The sequence below is a fragment of the Mustela erminea genome, chromosome 1, assembly GCF_009829155.1.
Source record: "Mustela erminea isolate mMusErm1 chromosome 1, mMusErm1.Pri, whole genome shotgun sequence".
Classification (NCBI taxonomy): Eukaryota; Metazoa; Chordata; class Mammalia; order Carnivora; family Mustelidae; genus Mustela; species Mustela erminea.
Window position 1 is genome coordinate 18,338,081 of NC_045614.1, and position 25,064 is coordinate 18,363,144.

At 45.0% G+C, this 25,064-nt stretch overlaps 1 protein-coding gene across 1 annotated transcript; it reads left to right on the forward strand.

Moving 5' to 3' along the window:
* Nucleotides 1-532: 532 nt before the first annotated feature.
* FBXW12 (F-box and WD repeat domain containing 12) lies at nucleotides 533-24,645 on the forward strand (the record flags this gene model as incomplete). Its single annotated transcript, XM_032318578.1, has 11 exons — nucleotides 533-544; nucleotides 1,057-1,161; nucleotides 6,398-6,435; nucleotides 6,641-6,798; nucleotides 7,621-7,739; nucleotides 13,470-13,679; nucleotides 14,248-14,406; nucleotides 15,368-15,578; nucleotides 16,028-16,206; nucleotides 16,277-16,410; nucleotides 23,983-24,645. Coding segments are annotated over 11 exons (1,425 nt in total), but the record flags the coding sequence as incomplete, so codon positions are not given.
* Between the last annotated feature and the right edge of the window lie 419 nt (nucleotides 24,646-25,064).

The window sequence follows — 25,064 nt, forward strand, 5'->3', positions numbered from 1 at the left end:
ACAGAAAATGGATAAACTGGGCTTCATTCAGAACTTCTGTTTATCAAAGTCAGTCCCTCCTGTAAACTGAGATTCAGGATGGGAAATTCATTCCATGCTTGGGTAGAGTGCAAGGTGGAAAAGGACCCTGCTCGTGGCTTAGTAAGAACAGGGGCAAGGACTAAGGCATGTTCCCAGGGGGCTGGGAAGGGGAGGGAGTAGGGGCACTCATGCCTTGAATGTGCAGCCTCTGCACCTGCGAAGGCCCATTCTGGCAGGAGAGAGCCTCGGATTCCTCCCATGGGTGAGGAGGAGATTCTTATGTTGCGGGACCTCCCCAAGGCATAACTGGGTGGGAGCGGGGCTCCTTGCTGACCTGAGGCTTCCATCCTTTCTTGGTACTCACAGATGACCCTACAGGTTGGTAGCCAGCCAGCCAGCCCCCCCCCCACCCCCATGCTAGCTCCCTGGAGCCAGCCAGCCTAACCCTACTTCTACCTTCTGTCTCTCTCTCTTCCAGGCTAGTTAGAGAGATCAGGGAAGTGAAGCCTGAGTCCTCTCCCTGGTGAGCCCCCCTGCTCACAAAAGGGAGTAGGAAGAGTAAGCACACATTCGGTATTTGCTGAGTCAATGATGCATTACAGGGCTGTGCCTGTGACCAGAGGGATGCAATTTAAAGTCACAGGAGACTTGGGAACGCAACAAGCATGAACTGCAAATCTTGGTGCCATCTCTGCTCTCCCTCTGCCCCACCCCAGATCTGTGGTGTCTCTGAGAAAAGAGATCTTGTACATGCCTGGTACTCTGATTTTTGTGTCTGCTGCCCAGAGGACACATCTGTCTCTCTTTTAAGATTTTATTTATTCACGAGAGAGAGAGAGAGAGCACAAGCAGAGGGAGGGGCAAAGGGAGAGGGAGAAGCAGACTTCCCACTGAGCAGGGAGCCCAACTCGGGGCTCGATCCCAGATTGCTGAGACCAGGATCCGAGCTGAAGGCAGCCGATTAACTGACTAAGCCACCCGAGGACACATCTCTTGAGAGCCTGCTCTCGTGAACAGTGGTGCTTATGTTCACAGGCTCAACAGGAAAGTAGCAAAGAAAGAAACGGTTCTCAACTGGCCGGCTCCCCAAGGCTCAGTGTTGAGGAAGCAGATAGAAACATCCATCTTCTCCTGAAAAAGGTATATTTGTACACGTTGGATTTTTTAAAAAGATTTATTTATTTATTTTAGAGAGAGAGAGCACGTGCTCGAGCGCAAGCATGAGTGGCAGAGGCAGAGGGAGAGAGAATTTTAAGGAGACTCTGCACTGAGCGCAGAGCCCGACATGAGGCTCGATCTCATGACCCTGAGGTCACAACCCAAGCCCAACTGTGCCAGCCAGGCACTGCTCTTTGTGCATGTTTAAAAAGCTGCCGCCTGAGGTTCAGACTTCCAGTCAGCCTGAATCCAGTGCTGACCGAGATCCTCCCCTTTGAGATGCTGACACATCTTGGCAGCCATTAGGCGCCACTAAAGAGAAAGTAGGTGACTTGGACAATCAGCAGAGCTTGGGAGACAAGCAAGAGAAAGGGCAGGATTGACTGATAAGGTTAATCTCCCACCTGAGGCCACTCTGCCGCTCGCCAAGACTGGGAGAGGCGGATGACCACACAGAGAGTCGAGGACCACGGAGAAACAGAGGCATGTGTTCCAAATGAAAGAACAAGATAAAACCTCAGAAAAAGACCTTAATGAAACAAAGAGAAGTGATTTCCCTGATCTGGAGAAGAAAGGATGAACAGAACACAGAGAAAAAAAAGAGAGGGAGATCGCGAGACAAAGTCAGTTTGAAATCACCATTCTTATCCTTTGGAGGGTAAGAGTGGGCAGCAGCCTGAAGATCCGTTCTCACAGTCAATGTCCTGGACCATGAGAGATGGAAGGAAGCTTATCACCAAATTCCAGTCCCGTGTGTTGTTTTGTTTTGCGGGTATTTTGTCATTTTATTGATTCCACATTGGACAGGCTTTTAAAATTTTAGAGAGGGTAAGACCAAGGATGTATTAGAATTGAGTGCTTTTTGGGACATCTAACTGACATAGATATATTCAAATCATTTGTGTATAGAGTTGTGTATACACACACACACACACATATATATGTGTGTATATATATATATATATATATATATACACACACACACTGTATGTAACTATAATTCATTCTGGGAAACTTAAGATTTTCCCCACAAGTGTTGTAAATATTTAGTTAGTTTTTGTTTTAATTTTCTGGATTTGAGGCTTTTAAAAAAATTCCAGGGGTACCTGGATGGCTTAGTTGATAGACATCTGCCTTCAGCTCGGGTCATGATCCCAGGGTCCTAGGATCAGGTCCTGCATTGGGCTCCCTGCTCAGCAGGAAGCCTGCTTCTCCCTCTGCCTGCTGCTCCCCCTACTTGTGCTCTCTCTCTGACAAATAAATAAATCAAATCTTTTTAAAAATTCCAGTATAATTAACATACAGTGTAAAATAGTTTCAGGTGTACATTATAACCATGCAACAATTCTAAACATGACTCAGCGCCCATCACAGTAAGTGATCCTTTTGATCCCTTTCCCCTATTTCACCCATCCCCTCACCACCACCACCACCCCCCCCCCCCCGTAACCATGAATTTGTTCTCTCTGGTTTTTTTTTTTTTTTAAGATTTTATTTATTTATTTGACAGAGAGAGATCACAAGTAGGCAGAGAGGCAGGCAGAGAGAGAGGAAGGGAAGCAGGCTCCCTGCTGATCAGAGAGCCCGATGCGGGACTCGATCCCAGGACCCTGAGATCATGACCTGAGCCGAAGGCAGTGGCTTAACCCACTGAGCCACCCAGGCGCCCTCTCTGTTTTTTTTGTATCTTTTTTCCTTTGTTCATTTGTTTTGTTTCTTAAATTCCACTTATGAGTGAAATCATATGGTATTTGTATTTCTCGGACTAATTTCGCTTGGCACGATATCTTCTAGAGCCATTCATGTTGTTGTAAATGGCAGCGTTTCATTCTTTTTTACAGCCAAGTATCCCTTGTGCGTGTATGTGTGCGTATATATTCCATATATATGTATATATACATATCTTCTTTACCCATTTGTCTATTGATGGACACTTGGGCTGCCTACATATCTTGGCTATTGTAAATAATGCTGTATATATGGGGGCATATATCTTTTTGAATTAGTAGTAGAAATATTGGATCATAGGGTAGTTCTATTTTTAATTATTTATTTATTTAAAAAAAATTTTTAAAGATTTTATTTATTTCTTTGAGAGAGAGACAGTGAGAGAGAGCATGAGAGGGGAGAAGGTCAGAGGGAGAAGCAGACTCCCCTTGGAGCTGGGAGCCTGATCCCAGGACTCCAGGATCATGACCTGAGCTGAAGGCAGTTGCTTAACCAACTGAGCCACCCAGGTGCCCTAATTTTTTTTTTAAACATCAGACAGCTCTTGGGGCACCTGGGTGGCTCAGTGGCTTATGCCTCTGCCTTTGGCTCAGATCCCGATTCCAGGGTCCTGGGATCGAGCCCCGCATCGGGCTCTCTGCTCAGCAGGGAGACTGCTTCCCCCTCTCTCTCTGCCTGCTTGTGATTTCTCTCTCTGTGTCAAATAAAGAAATAAAATATTTTTAAAGAAACATCAGGCAGATCTTTTTTTTTTATGATTTTACTTATTTATTTGACAGAGAGAGCACAAGCAGGCAGAGAGGCAGGCAGAGAGAGAGGGAGAAGCCAGCTACCCACTGAGCAGGGAGCCCAATATGGGGCTCGATCCCAGGATCCTGGGATCATGAACTGAGCAGAAGGCAGTCACTTAATCTACTGAGTCACTCAGGTGCACCTCTATTTTTAATTTTTGAGGAACCTTCATGCTGTTCTCCACAGTGGCTGACCCAGTTTGAATTCCTACCAGCAGCACACGAGGGTTCCCCTTTCTCGCCAACACCTGTTGTTTCTTGTGTTTTTTATTTTAGGCATTCTGACAGGTGTGCAGTCCCATGTGCCATTGGCCCATACATGAATATATATGAAGAAAAGCTGAGGATGTAGGATGTATATCAAGGTCTAATAAATTTGAACATACATTTTTGTTGGTATTAAAGTGTAAAGAGTCAGTTAAGAGCTTGCTCATTCATTTGAATTAGATAAACCGAAAAACAGATTATAATTTTATAATCAGTAAAATGGCATTGTTCAGGGAAACTGACTTAGAAAGGACTAGAATTACTGATATGAAAGATACTGGAAGACTCCCTTTATCTCTCTCCTGAAACCAGGATTTTTTTGTTTATGATAATTTCTTTCTCTTTAAAGCACATTCTCTCTCTCTCTCTTTTTTTTTAAAGATTTTATTTATTTATTTGACAGAGATTACAAGTAGGCAGAGAGGCAGGCGGGGGGGGGGGGGGGAGGCAGGCTCCCGCTGAGCAGAGAGCCCGATGCGGGGCTCCATCCCAGGATCCTGAGATCATGACCTGAGCCGAAGGCAGAGGCTTAACCCTCTGAGCCACCCAGGTGCCCTGAAGGACGTTCTCTTCAAACTGATTGTCTATGAACCTAATTCAACAGAATGAAAAATGTGTCCTCCCATAGTTGGCAGGTTTGTACTTGATAGGCCCGTCACGGTGAAAGATTTTCCACTGCAAATTCTGAGGAAGAAGACACTTATCCCTGAAAAGCCCAATCTGGTTTTGGATAATGGAGTAGATAACATTGTAGGGAAAACAGGCCTTCCAAGAACCACTCCTGTGGGTCAGGCTAGAGGCAGCAGTTCAAGGAAAGGGGTGGTCATCACTGAGCCTCACTGAGGAACTCATAGAAAATACTGGAATCAGTAATCAAGTTCTTGGAAGAAAAGAACTGGGTCACAAGAGAAAGGTACTACCTGTGGGAGCCATCTCTGATGGTCCCTATGCCCTTAGCAGGGCCTCTGTGGGAAAGTCTGTGTGGCCCATGCTTTTTCCTCCCACCGGGAAGTGGAATGTGCAAAGGTGGAAACCCAGGGCTGTGCTGGTGCTAGAAGATAGGCCCTGATGGCAAATTCCGTGTCCCAAAATAGACAGATAAACATGCCAAGCAGAGTGCCTGGGTGGCTCAGTCGGTTAAGCATCTGCCTTTGGTTCAGGTCATGATCACCTCATGATCTCCAGGTTCTGGTATTGAGTCCACATTGGGCTCCCTGCTCAGCGGGAAGCCTGCTTCTCCCTCTCCTTCTGCTCCTCCCCCTGCTTGTGCTCTCTTTTTAATAAATAAATAAAATCTTAGCCAAAAAAAAAAAAAAGTGCCAAGCTGATTCCCTGCCCTGGTGATTTGGAACTTAAAGGGTGTCACACAGAGACTTGAATTTGGTGAATGCGAGTGTGTCCGTGGAAAACTCCTAAACTTTTGACAAGTTCATCCGCCCCTGAGCGGCCCCAGACTCTGCACTTTCGGTTCCCAGCACCAAAGAAGGTCCCGTGGAACAGGTTTAAACAATGGACACTAACAAGCAGGTGCTGGGGGGGGCGGGGGCAGTGCCCTCAGCAGCGTGGATCTGGCCCGGGGTCGGAGGCCGAAGCGTGCCCACCTGCGGCCTGTTTCGGTCGGAGCCCGATGAGCTCCGGGTGGGGATCCTCCCGAGTGCTGCAGACTTGGGCCAAGACTTTAAATTCGGAGCAGCCGGAGAGGAGACCGGATGAGGTTCAGACCGTGCAAGATGGCGGTCCCCGTGCCTGATGTGCCGCTCTTGAAAATCTTCTCCTTCCTGGACGCATTCAGCTTGCTCCAGGCTTCCCGAGTGAACAGGGTAAATGCTCTCCACAGGCCGCCCTCTGTTGGGGGGCCCCCTCCCCCCCACCCCCCCTTCCACGGGTCGTCACACAGACCCCCTTCACCGCAGCCCCTCCGCGCTGGCATCTCGGCCACCCCAGCCTGGGGCCCACGCAGCCTCCCTCCTCGCTTACGTCTACCCTGTTCCGGCCCCTTCCTTCGGCTCCCACAGACCCAGTGCCCGGGTTTCAGCTGCCCCTCTTGACCAGGTGGAGCGCCAGGTCGCAGAAGAGCCGAGGGATGCGCTGGGTTTGGGGGGTTAGCCTCCTTCGCTCCGAGGGCCTCGCCTTTTGTTAAACGAAAAGGGCAGACGATTATCCAGGTGTTGTTGCGTGGGTCAAATGGTCCACTTGAAGCCCCGGGAAACCCAGTGTTTCTCCCACAAGAATTCCAAGCACCTGTCTTTGCCGCAGTGGGCCTCTGTGGTTACCGTGTCCTGGTCCCCCCAGTCTGGGAGGGCTTGGAGAGCCGGGCTGGTGGCTGGTTTACCGCTGAGAGGAGGGCCTGGCTTCCAGAACAGAGGAGAGCCGAGGAAGAGCCAGCCCTGGGGTACTGACCGCCTGCTTACCTCTTCCTTTCTCCCCCTCAGTGCTGGAACAGGCTTGCAGAGAATGACCAGCTGTGGAGGTGAGCAAGGGAAGGGTAAGGCGGGAAGGCAGGGGTGTCGCCTGGGAGGGAGAGGACATCCCAGTGTGTACCGAGGGGGCCTGGGTGGGGCTGCGCTGGGAGAGGCACGAGTGCGGCTTTCAGTGAGGAAAGGGTTCATGAGACCTGAGCTACTGAGGAGGGAGCTGACGGGGGCTGCCTCGGGGGCTGATGACTCTGTTTCCAGAAACCTGTGTCTGAGGAAATGGAGCTTCTGCAGCTTCTCCCCGTGCCCGGGCTCACAGACCTGGAAGCAGTTCTTCCTCAGACAGACAAAGCTGGAGCACCGGATGGCGAGGGTGAAGCCAGAGGACTTTATCTTCAGAGAAGCAAGTGGGAACCTCGGTACGGGGATAGGGTCCCCTAAAGGAACATGACAATATGCTTTTAAGAAACACACTTTTTTTCCCCCTGTGTGTTCATTCAGTGAAGACAAAGAAAATGAAGGCTTAGTGGGACTGGGTTGCTGTGGTCACGGTCAAGGTCTCCATCTTCTCTTGTCCCCCACTGTCTATGGTGCGTGGAGAGACCAGAGTGTTCTTTACATGAGCTAAAATCAGGCCCTGTGACTTACTTTCTCCAAAGGCCTCCCGTTCCTCATAGAATAAAGATTTTAAACAAAAAGGAAACTGAATAACAGGCGTTCTACCATTAACTTTATTCCTAATACCTCTTTTAAAACTCAGGACAGAGGGGTGCCTAGGTGGCTCAGTTGGTTAAGCATCTGCCTTCGGCTCAGGTCATGATCTCAGGGTCCTGGGATCGAGCCCCACGTCGGGCACCCTGCTCAGTGGGGAGCCTGCTTCTCCTTCTCCCTTTGCCTGCTGCTCCCCCTGCTTGTGCTCTCTCTCTCTGACAAAGAAATAAAATATTAAAAAAATAAAACTCAGAACGTTCTCTGATGGAGACATCTTTATCCTCATTTTACATGTATGGAAACTGAAATGGAGGAGGAAAAATAAGTCGGCCAGTGCCTCAGGCCAATCTGCAGCAGGAACCTATGTATGGATGACTTTAGAACCAGCTCCTCCTCTTCTCCATAATTGTTTCCCAAACTCTCCTTAAGAGGATGCAGGAAAACTTCGTTATCTTTCCAGAGTCCTTTTTATTCAACTGGGTCATCCCTCAACTATCTGGTGAGCCAGTATTGTCTGTGTTTCCTTCTAGGAATCTTAGGACCTATGGCTTATCTGTCAGGATATGGCAACGCAGTGGGTGGAGAGGAGAAGTCAGTCATTTGTACAGTGTCATCAAAGCACATGCTTTATGCCTGGGACCTGCAGGAAGTGAGTATGGCCAGTGAGGAGCACAAGGAAGGTCTTGTCGAATCCACCCTGTCCCACACAGGTGGCAAGTGCTGGGGGGCGGGAATGGTACTTGGAATTGGTGAGAGACAGAGTTTCAAATTGGGTCTTTTAACTGGTAATCTGGGACCTTTCCATTTAGATGGTAGACACACAGAAAATTTACTTTTTAATGTGTAGGGTTTTTTTTTTTAAGATTTTATTTGACAGAGATCACAAGTAGGTAGAGAGGCAGGCAGAGAGAGAGAGAGAGAGGAAGCAGGCTCCCTGCGGAGCAGAGAGCCCAATGTGGGGTTTGATCCCAGGACCCTGAGATCATGACCTGAGCCAAAGGCAGAGACAACCCACTGAGCCACCCAGGCGCCCATCTTTTTTTTTTTTTTTTTTTTTAATTTTAAAGATTTTATTTATTTGTCAGCATGCACAAGCAGGGGGAGAGCAGGCTCCCCATTGAGCAGGGAGCCCAATGCAGGACCCGATCCCAGGACCCCAGGGTCATGACCTGAGCTGAAGGCAGACACCTAACTGACTGAGCCACCCAGGCACCCCTTATGTGTGTTTCTCCATATAGATTTGTACAGGGACTTACTTTCTAGTGGTAACGTGGAACGGCTGTGAGATAAACTTAGGCTGTTGTGCCTTTCCATGACCTATTCTACTTCTCTCTCTCAACTGTTGGCATTTGTTATGTTGGCTTTTTCAGAAAGTGGTCTCCAACTCTAGTCACTTCCAGGGTGGACCAAGGTCTTCTACATCAGGACCAGTAAATGTAGTGCAAGAATCACTAGGTGGGGAATCAGAAGACCCCAAAGTGGGTCACAAGTTATTGTATTTTTCTTGGCCTTCCCTCTTTGTATTTCTCTCCTCCCTGTGAAAAGTATTTAATGACCATTTTTCACACAGGGTCTTGTGAACTATGACAAGTAAACCCTTTATGAATATGAGGTGGCAGGAGAATGATGAAATAAAAGTCTAGAAGGGACTCCTAAAGTTATACAATTTTAAAAAAGATTTTATTTGATAGAAGAGAACATAAGCAGGGGGAGCAGCAGAGGGAGAGGAAAAAGCAGGCTCCCCGCTGAGCAGCGAGCCCGATGCAGGCCCCGATCCCAGGACCCCGGCAGACACTTAACTGACTGAGCCAAAGGCAGACACTTAACTGACTGAGCCGCCCGGGCGCCCCTGAAGTTACACAATGTTATATGTCAATTACATTTCACTAAAGCTGAGAAAATCAGGCACTCTCTTGGATAATTTGCTCCAGGGGAAACCAGTCACCATGTCCCTGAGGACATCCAAGCAGCCAAGTGGATGGGCTACTTGGCAAAGATCTCTGGCCTTCTGCCAACAGCCATCTTTGCAGTCCTGTGAGTGAATCACATTGGAAGCTAACTTTCTGGCCTTCAGATTGTGTCCACAGTCAACCAAGTGAGGAACCCGAAACCAGAGCCACTCAGTGACTCACCGCCCGAGTTTTGGACGGACAGAAGGTGTGTGAGATAAGTGTTTCTTCCTTTGAGCTGCTATGGTGTTTGTTAGGCAGCAACAGATAGCAGATTTTAGTACTCCTTTTCTTGATTATAATTTAAGGTGTGGAAGAAGCTTTAGAACCAGGCAGTGAAAAGAAGCTGGAGAAACCCTGAGGAGAGTTTGGGACTTTGAGGAGACCTAGTAGAAACCTAGTGGCCTGCCATGAAGCCACCAGTGAAGACAAAGGGAAATGTAAACAAGGGTATTGGACACCAGAGGAAACCGGGTTCTTGTTACAGCTGGAGAAAATTTAGCAACATTGTCACCCCGGCTAATGTGAAAAGGAGCGAATAGATCCAAGGAATTGAATGCTCTTGCCAAGGAGAATTCTAGGCAGAATGCTGAGTGCGGGCCACGGCTTGCTGCTTGTAGTAAAACAAGAGAAGAGGGAGAGGAGAAGATGACGGTCAGATAAAAGAGAGCCAAAGCTTGCTGGTTCTGAAAATTTGCAGTCTTTCAAGGTGGCAAATGGTGCTAAGATTTAAGGCCAAGACTGCAAGCAAGATCAGTGCAAGGCAGTGTTAATAAGCCATACCATAAAGGTGAAGCCAAAGTGGTGACCACAACGTTCTTTTCGACCTCAGAAAGAACTAAGAGGGTGCCTCAGAACCGAGGTCAAGCCATGGACCTCACAGGGTGAAGCCTCATCCTCAGCAGACCCAGCTGCCACCGGATTCATCTCAAAACCCTGTGGGTGGGGCTCTTGTCTAATGACATCAACTCCTGTAGGTTCCTTTGGAGACCCACAAAGTTTTCTCAGGGAATCCTATTGCAAGGGTGCTGCCAGCTTGGATATACAGGGGCTGAAATATCCCAACAGGAAAAGAGGCATTTGAATCCTGAACTCTTACAGGGAAGAAGCACCTGTGACCCTACTCAGCTACTGATTTGGGCCACCGGGTAGGGACGGGGCAGCATAACGCAGAAGTCAGAACCAAGAGCCTAAAGAGCGGAGCCAAGAGTCCTGAAGAATCTTTCCTGGGCCTTGAGTCCTGGCCAGTGTACTACCAGGACATTGTCATTGGATCTCGAATTTTCTGTGTAGCAGGGATTCCCACCCCTCTACTGCCATTTCCCCCCACCCCAGATGAGACGGTCTATAATGTTATCCTTACCTATGGTATAATGTCTTATCCTTGTATGTTGGGGATGGGGGTCAGACAACTTGGATATTTCTGAGGTTTTCACATCAACATGAGCTGAATCTAAAGAACCTCATCTCCTTAAACAACGAGATCCAGATTTTACGATGATGCTGTAATGGTGAGCTATCTGGGGGCATGGGCGATGGTGAGTGTACTTTGCATGTGGGAGAGAGGTGAGTTATTAGGGACTGCAGGGTGCAGTGTGTCTGCCAATCTGGAAGACAGCCTCCATATTCCTTGTCCCGTATTCACGATCCTAGGTAGTCTACTCCCACCCTGAATCGGGCTGACCTTGGTAACCAATTGGACATTGCAGAAATGATGGTGTGTAACTTCTGAAGCTATGTCCTGAAAGACACTTCTTCTCCCTTGAGTCACTGGCTCCAAGAGAGCCAGCCACAGTGTTAGGAGGGCCCTTAAAATGCCCTGCAGGGAAGGTCTGTGTGGCGAAGTACTGAGGGCTACAGGTAGCCAGCACCAACTTGCTGGCCAAATGAGTTGACCATCTTGAGCCTTATCCTTACGAAGATGACTTCAACCCCATAAGAGACCCCTAGTCACAAACTACCCAGCCAAGCTGTACCTAAATTTCTTTAATTTAATTTAATTTAATTTAATTTAATTGAGAGAGAGCATGAGAGAGGGTCAGAGGAAGAAGCAGACTCCCTGCCAAGCAGGGAGCCTGATTTGGGACTCTATCCCAGGACTCCAGGATCACGACCTGAGCCATCAATAGTTGCTTAACCAACTGAGCCACCCAGGCGCCCCATGTACCTGAATTTCTAACAGACACTGAGAGAACAAAAACTTCTGTTTTAACCACCCAGATTTTTGGGAGAGGGTTTATTATTATTTATTTTGCTTATTTCAAAAGCTTCTAGTGTAGTTAACATACAGTATTAGACTAGCTTCAGGTCTACAATGTAGCAATTCAGCAATTCTGTACATCACCTGGTGCTCGTCATGACAAGGGCAGTCCTTAATCCCCATCACCTGTTTCCCTTATCTCCCACTCCAGCCCTCTGGTAACTGTTCACTTGAGTTATGAGTTTGTTTGGGGGCTTATCTCTTTTCTGTTTTGTTAAATTCCACATTTGAGTGAAATCATATGCTATTTGTCTTTCTCTGACTTACTTCACTTAACATTATACCCTTTAGATCCATCCATGTTGATGCAAAGGGCAACGCTTCATTCTTTTTCATGGCCAAGTAATATTTCAGTGTGTGTGTGTGTGTGTGTGTGTGTGTGTGTGTGTGTCTTTATCCATTCATCTATTGATGGACACTTGGGTTGCTTCCATATCTTGGCTATTGTAAATAATGCTGCAATGAACATAAGAATGCATAGAGCTTTTTTTTTTTTTTGAAAGATTTTATTTATTTATTTAGACAGCCAGAGATCACAAGTAGGCAGAGAGAGAGAGGAGGAAGCAGGCTCCCCGCTGATCAGAGAGCCCGATGCAGGACTCGATCACAGGATCCCGAGATCATGACCTGAGCTGAAGGCAGAGGCTTAACCCACTGAGCCACCCAGGTGCCCAAGAATGCATAGAGCTTTTCAAATTACATTTTCCTTTTTTTCAGCTAAATACCCAGTAAAGGACTTGCTGGACCATGTGGTAGTTCTATTTTTAATTTTTTTATTCTGTTTTCCACAGCGGCTGCCCCAGTTTGCATTCCCACCAACAGGGCACAAGGTTTCCTTTCTCTCTGCACCCTCGTGGGCACTTGTTGGTCATTGCATTATTGACTTTAGCCATTCTGACTGGTGTGAGATGATATTGTGGTTTTGATATTAAGCCACCCAATTTTGGGATGACTTCTTGCACAGTGTTACAGTGTTACAGACCAAAATGGTGATTACATTTGGGGAGTGTGGAGAAGTTAATAGAGCAAGTACTGGTCGGCTTAGAGGGAGTTATATGATCAATTTGTAATAACTGAATTTTACATATATTTTTGTGTTCTTTTTGATATACTTCACAATTTTTTTAAAGATTTTATTTATTTGACAGACAGAGATCACAAGTAGGCAGAGAGGCAGGCAGAGACAGAGGAAAGGAAGCAGGCTCCCTGCTGAGCAGAGAGCCCCATGCAGGGCTCGGTCCCAGGACCCTGGGATTATGACCTAAGCTGAAGGCAGAGGCTTTAACCCACTGAGCCACCCAGGTGCCCCAACGATTTTTTAAAGGCTAAAGAGAAGGGAAACTTTCTTTTGTCTTATCTGCAATGTACAAGATTGATGATGGAATAATAATTATGAGAGTTGATATTCTTTGAATTCCTACTGTGGACTAGGCAGAATTCTTTTTTTTTTTTTTAAGATTATTTATTTGGGGGGCGCCTGGGTGGCTCCATGGGTTAAGCCTCTCTTTTCAGCTCAGGTCATGATCTCGGAGTCCTGGGATCGAGTCCCACATCGGGCTCTCTGCTCAGCGGGGAGCCTCCTTCCTCCTCTCTCTCTCTCTGCCTGTCTCTCTGCCTACTTGTGATCGCTGTCTGTGAAATAAAATCTTTAAAAAATATATTTGGAGTAGGGGGAGAGGGAGACAGAAACCCAAGCAAATTCTGCGTGGAGCCTGACATGGAGTTCAATCTCACAACACTGAGATCATGACTTGAACTGAAACCAAGAGTCAGATGTTTAACCGACAGAGCTACCCTGGCATCCCTAGGCAGAAAGAATTCAAAAAGACTATTTCATGTGCTGTGAAATGTAATACGAGAGCCCTGTAAGAAGCCACAACTGGTAAGTAACTTGCTGAATGTAACACCTTTAGTAAGAGGCAGAACTGACTTGAGCTCAGAAGCCTGATCATTCTTTATGCTGATTGATTGCACAGTGAAATCTTGCCTGAACGTACTGTGATGTTTCTTTTCTTTTCCTCAAATAACTAAGATGTTTAGAATTTTCTTATTCTTTTGCCAGAAGCAAAAAATGGATCTGGAGGAAACTTCCAAATAAACACTGGCAGAAAGAAAGCCCAGTAGGTGTGAAGAGTTCCTTGCACACCTACAGTGTCCTCTCATTCTCTAGGGCACTATGATCTGGTCCAGCCCCGCCCAGCAGTCGAGCATCACGCGTCTGGCGACCCTCCCTCAGATGCACCTTGCGTTCACTGCAGATTTGGAGGGAACAGTCAAAGTGTGGAATTGTCAGGATGCGGAAGCCCTGGCTACTCTCACCATGCCACAGGCCTGTTTTTCCTTGGAAATCTGTCTCACAAAAGATGGCCCCTTCTTGATGGTAAGTGAGCCCTGCACCTAGAGAGGGCCCACAGAACAAAATGCCCGCTGCCTTGACAGGTGTTGTGCCCCCATGACTGTCCCTTTACTGTCTGTCTTCTTGGAGTCCTCCCTACCACCCTGAGAGCCCAAACATACGCACGAATATTGGCCATAAAAACTCCGCTACCATCTTGGCCTTTGATCTACCCCAAGTATGTTTTCCCTAGTCATTCTTCCAGAAAAGAAAAAAAAAAAAGCCTCCCTGAATGATTCCTATCTATGTCTCTTCTTTCAAGTGTGTATTGTACAGTACTTGACCTTGGACAGGGATTATGGAGAGAGAGCCATGGGTTTGGGAAGACGTGAAAAAAGAACAGTGTTGATGTGCTGTGAGTAACTATTCTTGAAAAGAGTGGGGCTTAGGAACTTGTATTTTTGGGGATCATTCTCACGATGCTGAGGTAGCTTTTCCTTTCCATTATGGGATCAAAGAAACTGTAGTATGTTTTGCAACTGACAGTGCTGCCTTCTGTGGGCTCTAGGATTTCCTGTCTCCTATTGATGTGGTGGTGGTGCTTTGGTTTTAGGTAGGCAACTCTGAAGGTGACATGTACACACTGACCGTGCCGGAGCTAAGGCATGTCTCTAAAGTTAATGCATTCAAATACAGTGTTGACCTCCTACACTGCTCTCCTGACAAGAAATGGATCTTTGCATCTGGGACACATCAGAATATCTTGCCAGTGGTAAGTGGTGCTCTGTGCTTTAACTTTGGGAGGAGAGGGTCAAGCATTAGCAAAGTGGGGTTTAGGAGGTGTTGGAGAACCTGCAGAACTCAGGGAGGACTACACACAGTGCTCCCACCTCTCAAAGGCCGTATCACACGTAGAATCCATTTTTGGAGCCAAGAAACAATGTTCTTTGAAGTGATAGGGTCTGGTTGCAAGAAAAATAATAATAAGTTAATAAAAGTTTACTCATGAAGCCTGAATCAGCCAAAGAGCTAGAGGAAGGTGAGAGAGGTCTCAAGAAGGTAGGATCTTTGATAACCTTTTAGCTTTCTTTTACTTTACTTTTATCCACCTTGGCTGGAGGGGACAAAGAAGTCCAGAGGTAAATGAGAACATATCGGCCTACAGATGTCCCTCTGAGAAAGTCTGTGGCTGTTGAGTCCACCATTTTTACCATGTGGCACGTGCAGACCACGCACCAGAGAGCAAGGAGCTGAGTGGAGGCAGCAACAGCCGAACAGTCCATGACGAGTTTGCCAAGAAGGGAAAAATGTATCCAACCAATGACAGCTTGATCTGGGCTCCAGTGTGGCCAGATGATTCTGTAGCTCCAAGTACACCAGAAAGAACAGCTTTGGTGGCTTTGCTTTCCGTGTGACCATGACAGGCAGAAGAGGAAGCCAGTTCTTGGATGTCAGAGACAGGCAGGGGCTACTCAGTGCTTCCTAAGGTTCCGAATAAAGCTTTGGCCACAAAGTTTTTTTTGTTTTTTTGTTTTTTTAAGTAGGCTCCATGTCCAGTGTGGGGCCTGAACTCCTGACCTTGAGATCAGGAGTCACATGCTCTACTGACGGAGCCAGCCAAGGTGCTCCCACAAAACAAGGGCTTTCAGGGAGGTCTTTCTGGAGTCGCTCCTGTCCTGACCTGCTGTCACTTCTCCCTTCATCTAACCGCATGTGCAATACCCTCTCCCCAGGTGTTCCTCACAGAGAGCTTGCTGAAACCGGCAGAAGGCAAAAGCCCTCTGTCCCTCTCTATCCCGTATTCATCATGCTGCAGGGCCTGCTGGGCCCCAAGGAGGACAAGCAGGATAACAGTGATGTATCGAAGAGGCTCTTTCAGAAAGACCGGATTTACCACCTTCGAGCTAACGGCTGAGAGGACGGGGGACAGAACAGACATCCAAGGTAGGCTGTGCCACATGGGAGACACGGTTTCTAGACCCTTCCACCCGTGTATTCTTTGGAAGCCTTAATTCTGTGGAAAGGGGGCAGGGGATTTCTTTAACCCGAGCCTGCAGGCCTCTCCTGCCCATGCTTGTACTTCTATGTTCCACAGGCCCTCCACCCCCTTGGGCAGGTCTGTTCAGATTCCCATCCTGCTGCAGGGCCTGGATCCCAAAGCCTCCTCTGTGCCTGACCTGTTAGTGCCCACCGACCCCTGTTGTGGGGTCTGGGCACCCGTTACCGTGGTCCGTGACCTCTATCTGTCACTAGCCTGCTTTTCGTCTTCCTCAGCAGACTGAGGTCCCCTGAAAGGAGGGAGTGTGTGTTTGCATTCTGCGTAAATCTCTTGTGCGGACTCAAGGATCCCCAGTTCGCCCACACGGATGTGTGTGTGTTTTGCATGAACACAGCCCACCAGGTTGCAACTTTCCTGTTGCCGCCTCACATGGAGAGCCCTGTGTGGATGGGAGTCGGAGACGGAAATGTGATTGTCTTTGAGAGCGGGCCGTCCTTATTCCTCTTCACCATCAGTGGCCACCTGCTGCAGCGATTTGAGGACCACCAGAGGACCATCGGCAACTTATGGGTGGTAGGTACGAGCCTCCGCCCACCGCCCGGCGCTCGGACTCGGGGCTGCTCATCCCAGGTGTCCTTTGTAGGATTCTGTGCACGTCCTCAGCACGTCCATGGATGACTCTCTGCATTTGTACATGTGGGAAGAGGAAGGCCGTTACCCATACCTCAAGAGCTGCTGTCACCTGGAGCATGTGGGCAGGGACTCGGCGCCGAGCTGGTAAGCCCTGCTTCTGCGACTTCAGCTTTCCTCAAAGATTCCAACTCTTCCATATGAAAAAATGAAGGGCTAATAAGTGAGGTTTTAAAAAAAAAATTTGTGTGTGTGTGTGTGTAAATAAACTTGGATCCAAAAAGAGAATTGCTAGCTCTTGGGATATGTTCACAGCCCATGCAGTACATTTCAAAAGGCTTTCCAAAAGGGCTCCCATTAGTTTGCCCACAGCAGAATATGGAACATCTATATCTTCAATATCCTGTCTTTATTTGCAAGGTTTATACCTTTTTTTGAGTTCATCATTTGGGTTGCTGCTTCTTGTTTTTTGTTTTCTTTTTTAAAGATTTTATTTATTTTTTTGACAGACGGAGATCACAAGTAGGCAGAGAGGCAAGCAGAGAGAGAGAGGAGGAAGCAGGCTTCCCGCTGAGCAGAGAGCCCCATGTGGGGCTCGATCCCGGGACTCTGGGATCATGACCTGAACTGAAGGCAGAGGCTTAACCCACTGAGCCACCCAGGCGCCTCCTTGTTTTTTGGTTTTTGTTTTTTTTTTTAAGATTTTATTTGGGAGAGAAAATGAGCAGGAGCAGAGGCAGAGGGAGAAGTGGGCTCCCAACTGAGCAGGGAGCCTTACGTGGGGCTCGATCCTAGGATCCTGAGATCACGACATTGATCCGAAGGCAGATACTTGGCCGAATGAGCCACCCAGGCACCTCTCAGTAATTTTAAATACTTCCCCTTCATATCACGTGTTCCATATTGTGTAGCATTATGTCTTTTACCCATCTAATTTCTTTTAACAGTATGAAGAAATTTATGTCTTTCCCCCAAACAGAGTGCAGTTGTCCAACAAAGTGAGAGTTTTGACAAAAACATAAAGTCTTTTAATCAGAAGTACAATCAAACCACAGAATATTTCCATCATCCCCCAAGTTTTCTTAGGCTCCATTGCAGACTGTCCCTCCTTCCATCCCCAGCACCAGGCAACCACTGATCTGCTTTCTGTCCCTATTAATTAGTTTACATTTTCTAAGCCTTTATGTAAATGGAATTATATAGTATGTATCCCTTTGTGTCTTGCTTCTCTCTGTGAGCGTGGTTTTCAAGATTCACGCTCCTGTGGTGTATCAGGAATTCACTCCCTTTAGTTGCTGAGTGGTGAGGGCCCTATTGTAGAGATGCACCACAGTTCATCACCTTGCCAGCTGAGGGTCATTTATGTTTGTAGCTTGGGATGAACATGTTTCCATATTTACCTAAGAGGGGAACTGTTGGGTCATATGGTATGTTTGACCTTATAAGAAACTGCAAAACGCTTTCCTAGGGGCTGTCTTTTCATTCCTACTTGTTTTTTTTCCGGTTTTGTTTTGTTGACTACTTTACATTCTGATAGGTGTGTAGTATGCTCTCATTATAGTTGTACTGTCTATTTCCCTAATGTCAGGCAGCTTTTCATTTGCTTATTTGCCATATCTTCTTTGGTGAAGCATTGGTTCAAATCGTTTGTATGTTTTTTAGTTGGGTTGTTATATTAATATCTATATATTTGGAATATAAATTTTTTTATCAGATAAGGATTTGCAAATATTTTCTCCCATTTTGTGGTTTGTCTTTCTACTCTAACAGTGTCTTTCAAAGAGCGGGTGTTCTTAATTTTGAATCTCCAATTTTTCTTCTAAAATGATTGGGCTCTGGATGTGTATCTAGGAAATCTTTGCCTAACCTGAGGTCACTAAGGTTTTCCCCTTTGTTTTTGTCAAAATTGTATAGTTTGAGATTTTACATTTAAGTCTATTATCCATTTTATTTTTTTTTTTAAAGATTTTATTTATTTATTTGACAGAGAGAAATCACAAGTAGATGGAGAGGCAGGCAGAGAGAGAGAGAGAGAGGGAACAGGCTCCCTGCTGAGCAGAAAGCCCGATGCGGGACTCGATCCCAGGATCCTGAGATCATGACCTGAGCTGAAGGCAGCGGCTTAACCCACTGAGCCACCCAGGCGCCCCTATTATCCATTTTAAATTAAATTTTATATAGGGTAAGATCTAGATCAAGGTTTCTTTTTCTTTTTACATACAGGTATTTAATTATTCAGCACCATTTGTGGGGGGAGAGTTCTTTCTCCATTGACTTTCCTTTACATCTTCGCCAAAAATTGACCATATATGTTATATAACATATATGTTTTAATTTTATATGTATATATATAGTTATGTGTATATATGTAAATGTTATATAACATGGATATGTTAATTTCGAGATTTTTTGTCCCAAGGACCTATGTGTCTATCCTTTCTCTAATAACACACTACTTTGAAGTGTAACTTCATAGAAATTTTAAAATCTGATGATGTGTGTCCTCCACTTTGTTCTTTTGCAAAATTACTTTGACTATTCTGTTTCCCTTGTTTTCAACATATTTTTTTGTGTTTTTTCCCCCTACATGTATTTTAGAATAATTTTGTAAATGTCTAAAAATTCTGCTGGTGGGGGGCCCCTGGCTGGCTCAGTCTTTGGAGCATGTATCTCTTGACCTTGGGTAGTGAGGTTGAGTCCCACACTGGTTATAGAGATTACTTAAGGGAATTTAAAAAATAGAATTAAGGGCTCCTGGCTGGCTCAGTCGGAAGAGCATTCAACTCTTAATATCAGGGTTTGAGCCCCACATTGGGTGTAGAGATTAAATATATCAAAAAATTAGAATTCTACTCAGACACACAAAAATTCTGCTGGAGTTCATACTGGAATTCTATTGGATCTATAAATTTTAGGTGGGGGAATGGCATCTTTACAATTGAGTCTTCCTATCCATGAACCTTATGTCTCTTCAATTTATTTAGGTTTTCCTTATTTTATCAAGTGTTTTGTAGTTTTCAGGATACAGCTTTTGCAAATGTTTTGTAAGACTATATCTAAGTATTTAGTGGTTTGAGTGCTACTGTAACAGTAATATCTTCAGTTTTCAATTTTTCACTAATAGTATGTAGAAATGATTGGCTTTTGAAATACTAATTTTATATCCTACAACCTTGTTAAACTATTATTCAAATAGCTCTTATTAATCTGTAGATATTTTGTGACTTTCCATGTATACAATCATGTCGTCTGTCAATAGACAGATTTTTTCCCTTTGTTTTCCAATCCGTATGTCTTTTAGTCCTTGTTCTTGACTTACTGCATTGGATAGAACTTTCAATAACAAGGGGTGCCTGGTTGACTTAGTTGATAGAGCATGTAGCTCTTAAACCTGGGATCATGAGTTCAAGCCCCATGTTGAATGTAGAGTTTACTTTAAAAAACAAAAAACAAAAAACTCTCCAGTAACAACATTGGAGTGGAGAGCAGATTCCTTGACTTTGATAGAAAGTGTTGCGTCTTCCACAATTATGAAATTCACTGTATGTTCTTGTAGTTACCGTTTATTAGGTTGAGGAAGTCCCATTCTAGCTCTTTTGTGTTTAGGGTTTTTATCATGAGTAGATGTTTAATTTTGCCAATGGTTTTCCTGCACCAATTCCTGAGCATATGATTTTTCGTTTTTAGATTGTTAACAAGACAAATTACAGTGATTGATTTTTTCTTTTTAAGATTCTGATTAGAGCACCCATGCATGGGGGGTGGAGAGGGGGAAACAAACTTTCCGTGGAGCAGGGAGCCTAATGCAGTGTTAGATCCCAGGACCCTGGGAACCAGGACCTGAGCCGAAGGCAGATGCTTAAGTGCTTAACTGACTGAGCCACCCAGGTGCCCCATAACCATGAATTCTTTATTTTTTTTAAAGAATTTTTATAAAGATTCTATTTATTTGAGAGCATACATGACCAGCATGTATGTGTGTGTGTGAGAGAGAGTGCACACATGTGCACAGGCAGGGGATTGGGGCAGCCAGAAAAGCAGACTTCCCATCAAGCAGGGAGCCCAACTCGGGACTGGATCCCAGGACCCTGGGATCAAGACCTAAGTGGAAGGCAGATGCTCAACTGACTGAGCCAACCAGGTGCCCCAACTGTGAATTATTTAATGGTTATAGTACCATTCAGATGATAGATGATACCATTCTGGTAGTTTGTGGTTTTCCAGTAATTAGTCATTTCATCTAACTTTTTCCTTTTAGTCTTTTACATATCTGTAGATTTCAACTCCTTCACTCCTGATACTGGTAATTTCTTTTCTTTTTTCTTTGTCAGTCTTATACACACACACACCCCATATATATATCTATATATCAATATATAGATATATATATTTAAAGATAAATATATATATAATATAAAACCATATATATATATGGTTTTATTTGAGAGAGAGAGCATGAGAAGGGGGTGGTCAGAGGGAGAAGCAGGCTCCCCACTGAGCAGGGAACTTGATGTGAGGCTCAATTCCAGGACTCAGGTATCATGACCTGAGATGAAGGCAGATGCTTAACCAATTGAGCCACCCAGGAGCCTCCTTTGTTGGTCTTAATAGAGATTTATCAACTTTAATTATCTCTTCAAAGAAATAGCTTTTTTGTTTTGTCTTTTTTTTTTCTCCGTTTCATCTCTACTCTTTAATTTTCTTGCTTTTTGTTTTGGTCTATTTTGTTTTTCTAATTTTTGAGGTAGAAACTTTAGATTATTGCTTTGAGATCTTTTTTTTTTTTTTTTTTTAAAGATTTGAGAATGTGTGAGTGAGCTACCGGAGGCACAGAGGGGAAAAAAGAGGGAGAGATCTCAAGCAGACCCCCTGCTGAGTATGGAGGCCAACACAGGCCCCGTCCCACAACCCTGAGATCACAACCAGAGCCAAAACCAAGAATTGGTCACCCAGGTGTCCCAAGACCTCTCTTTTTAAATATTAGCATTTGATGCTCTAAATTCCTCACTAAGCACTGCTTTGGCTGCAACTTACAAATTTCAACTGATTGTATTTTCATTTTTACTCAGTTCCATATAGTTTTTAAAATTCCCTTTCCCCTTTTGACCCATGGATTGACTGTTTCCCAGTTTTTATTTAAATTTTAGTTAGTCAAGGGGCACCTGGGTGACTCAGTGAGTTAAAGCCTCTGCCTTTGGCTCAGGTCATGATCCCAGGGTCCTGGGATCGAGCCCCACATCGGGCTCTGTGCTCAGTAGGGAGCCTGCTTCCCCTTCTCTCTCTGCCTGCCTCTCTGCCTACTTGTGATCTCTGTCTGTCAGATAAAAAATTAAATCTATTTAAAAAAATTCCAGTTAGTCAACATATAATGTAATATTAGTTTCAGGAGTAAAGACCCATGGATTATTCAAAAGTATGTTTATGTTTATTTCTCAAGTGTTTCTATATTTTATTGCTATATTTTTGATTTCTAGTTTAAATCACTTATAGAGAGCACACTCCACAATTGTTTTTTTCTTCTGTGTCTGTCAAACTTTGCTTTATGACCAGGGAATGGTGTATGTTGGTGAATATTTGATTTGTGCCTGAAAAGAATGTGTACCCTGCTCTTGTTGGGTAGAATGTTCTGTAATTGCCAATGACATTGTCTTATCTGTTTCAGTTCCTCCATACCCCTCCTGATTATTGATCTAGTGGTTCTATCAGTTATGAGAGAAGATAGTAAAATTTTCTGATTATAAATGTGGATCTCTTTTAAACTCCATCAGTTTTTATTTCATGTATTTTTGCAGCTCTGTTACTTGGTACATATACATTTAGTATTATTACGTCTTCTTGCTTAGTTGGCCCTCTTATGTTTGTGTAGTGTCTCTCCTTGTCCTTGGCAATTTTCTTTGCTTTGAGATCTATTTTGTTATTAACTTAGCTACTCCTACTCTCTCGATTAATGTCTGTATGGGACATTGTTTTCCATTTCTTTACTTCCAGTCTACTTATATGATTATAGCTGAAATAAGTTTCTTATAGACAACATCTAATTGGCTTGTGATTTTTATGCATATGGTGCACAGATCTATCTTTCCACAGGTGTAATTAACTTATTTCAGCATTTGGGAAATGTTGTGTTATTTCCTTCTGGCTTCTATGGTATCCAATGAGAGATCTGTTTTTCGAAGTGTTGTTCTTCTATAGATAAGTGTCACTTTACTCAGGCTGATTTCAAGTGACTTTTAGTCTTTTGTGTTTTTGGAAAAGGAACCATTGTGCTCCAGTTACCACTTACAGGTGAGGTGATGTTCATGGTAGCTCTAGGTAATGTTTTTGCAACTGTGCTTGGTTTGCTTTCTATAGTCGTGACAGTGGAGGCTCTAACTATACTTGATACAGAAACTGGAGGAGTAGGTGGAGTTGGTGTGGTGGTGGTGGTCGGTGTACCATCTGTGGGAGCACTACCTTTAGTAGTCATGCTTGAACTGGCATCTAGTGTGCCTGACTGGATGGCTGAGGTTACAAGGAGGAGGATAAGAACAGTGAGGGGAGTAAGGGCTTTCATTTGAGATGTTCTTGCTGGGCCATCCAAGGAGGAAATCTCACGTTATTGTTAGTCTTTAGATCTCACTTAACTTTTTTTTGCTCTATAGGTTTACCAAATTTGAGGAGTTTTTAGCTATTACTTTTCTCTGTGGGGCTTGAAGGCAAGAGGAAGGAGGGCCACCTCTACTCACCTTAGCGCAGGGGAGGAGATGGGCAATAAGGCTCTACCTCAATCTTTGCAGGAGAGGGGTAAAGGCACTAGCCTTGCTTGGGTTAGTGCAAGGCAGGGATGGTCAACAGAACTCTTATCCCCTGCCTCTGCCCAGTTTCTCCTACTAGAGAAGAGGGGTCGGAGTATCACCTCATTAGTACAGGATGAGAATGGTTGACAGGGCCATGCCCCACAATCTCTACATCACCCCCGTGGGGCGGGAGGCATGGCCTCTTTTAGTACTCACCTGAGAGGGCAGGTATCGGCAAAGGGAACAGAATTCTATTTTAAAATATTCTCTGAGGGTGCCTGGGTATCTGTTAGTTAAGCATCTACATGCACTCAGGTCATGATCTTGGGGCCCTGGGATTGAGCCCTGTATGGGTCTCCCTGCTCAGCGGGGAGTCTGTTTCTCCCTCTCCTTCTCCCCTCCCCCTGCTCATACCCTTGCTAGCACTCTCCAATGAATAATAATTTTTTAAAAACCTTTAAAAATATTCTCTCATCATTACTAAATAATATCTCTGATTTGCTATTATCTTGGGAATTCTGGCAGTGTTATCTAAAGCAGGTTGGGATCTCAACACTTGCAATTAATAATCACCATAACTGGGGCGCCTGGGTGGCTCAGTGGCTTAAGCCTCTGCCTTTGGCTCAGGGTCCTGGGATCAAGCCCTGCATCAGGCTCTCTGCTCAGCAGGGAGTCTGCTTCCCCCTCTCTGCTTGCCTCTCTGTCTACTTGTGACTCTCTCTCTGTCAAATAAATAAATAAAATATTTTTTTAAAAAATCACTGTAACTGTGTCAGATCTGTGCAGTCAAAACCAAATCTAAGAATAACTTCAGCGATCAGAGGACCAATTGATTTGGGAAGAATATCCGTATCTGTGTCAGGTTCACATTTAGTAGTATCAGCAATGGATATAACTACTTTCCCACTTGTCCACTGATGATCTTGTCTTTTCCTGTTGGCAGCTATGTCTCCAAAGCAATATGCGATAACATGAGCATCGTATGTGTGGTGTCGAGACTTCGTGAATCCAGCATTCTGGTGATGTATTCCTTGCGTATGTAATGTGGAAACTAATGGAATTAACCTCACATCATCTCTCTCAATGTAGTAAAGAGAATTCTGTTTGTAAACCGAGAATGACTGTTTAGTGATCTTAGGAAAGAAGTGATGATTTAACTACCTACAATAAATCAGACACTGTAATAGATGCACTATACAGAAGGCAGAGCAACCTATCCTCTGTCCTTGCTAGCAGGGACAGTATAGAATACTAGGGGAGTAAAATATAACTGGTCACAAATCAATTCAAAAGGAGCTTATATGGGGGATGGTGGGGTAGTATGTCTTCAGATTGAGGCAGGTTTAAAAGTGAGGGCACCTGGGGCACCTGACTCAGTCGGCAGAGCATGCAAGTCCTGATCTCAGGGTTGTGAGTTCAAGCCCCATGGGCGTGGAGTCTTCTTAAAAAAAAAAAAAAAAAAAAAGTAAAATGAAGGTCATCTGTATTAGTCCATGTTCTCTAAAATGTAAGCAAAACATAAATGTATTAGAAAAGCATAGACGTCGACACTCAACGGTAGCTAGAAGCAACTCAGAATATGGATGGTAGGGATGCCTGGGTGGCTCAGTTGGTTGTACAACTGCCTTCGGCTCAGGTCACCATCCCGGAGTTCCGAGATTGAGTCCCGCATCGGGCTCCCAGCTCCATGGGGAGTCTGCTTCTCCCTCTGACCTTCTCCTCGCTCATGTTCTCTCTCACTGTCTCTCTCAAATAAATAAATAAAATCTTAAAAAAAAAAAAAAGAATATGGATGGTAAAAACAAATGTCCAAGAGGACTAGGAAATAGGACACATGGCCAAAACTAAATCACAAGGAAGTTTCAATTCATATTTCATTACAGCCACTGTAATGGACATGAAAAAGAACTGCCCCCTAGGTTGCGTCACTGGTTCAGGATTCAGAGTTCGGGGAGAGAGTACTAATACATCAAGCCTAAGACCCACAGCTCTGCTGTCCTGGCCCCGAGAGGAGGGGAGGACTGG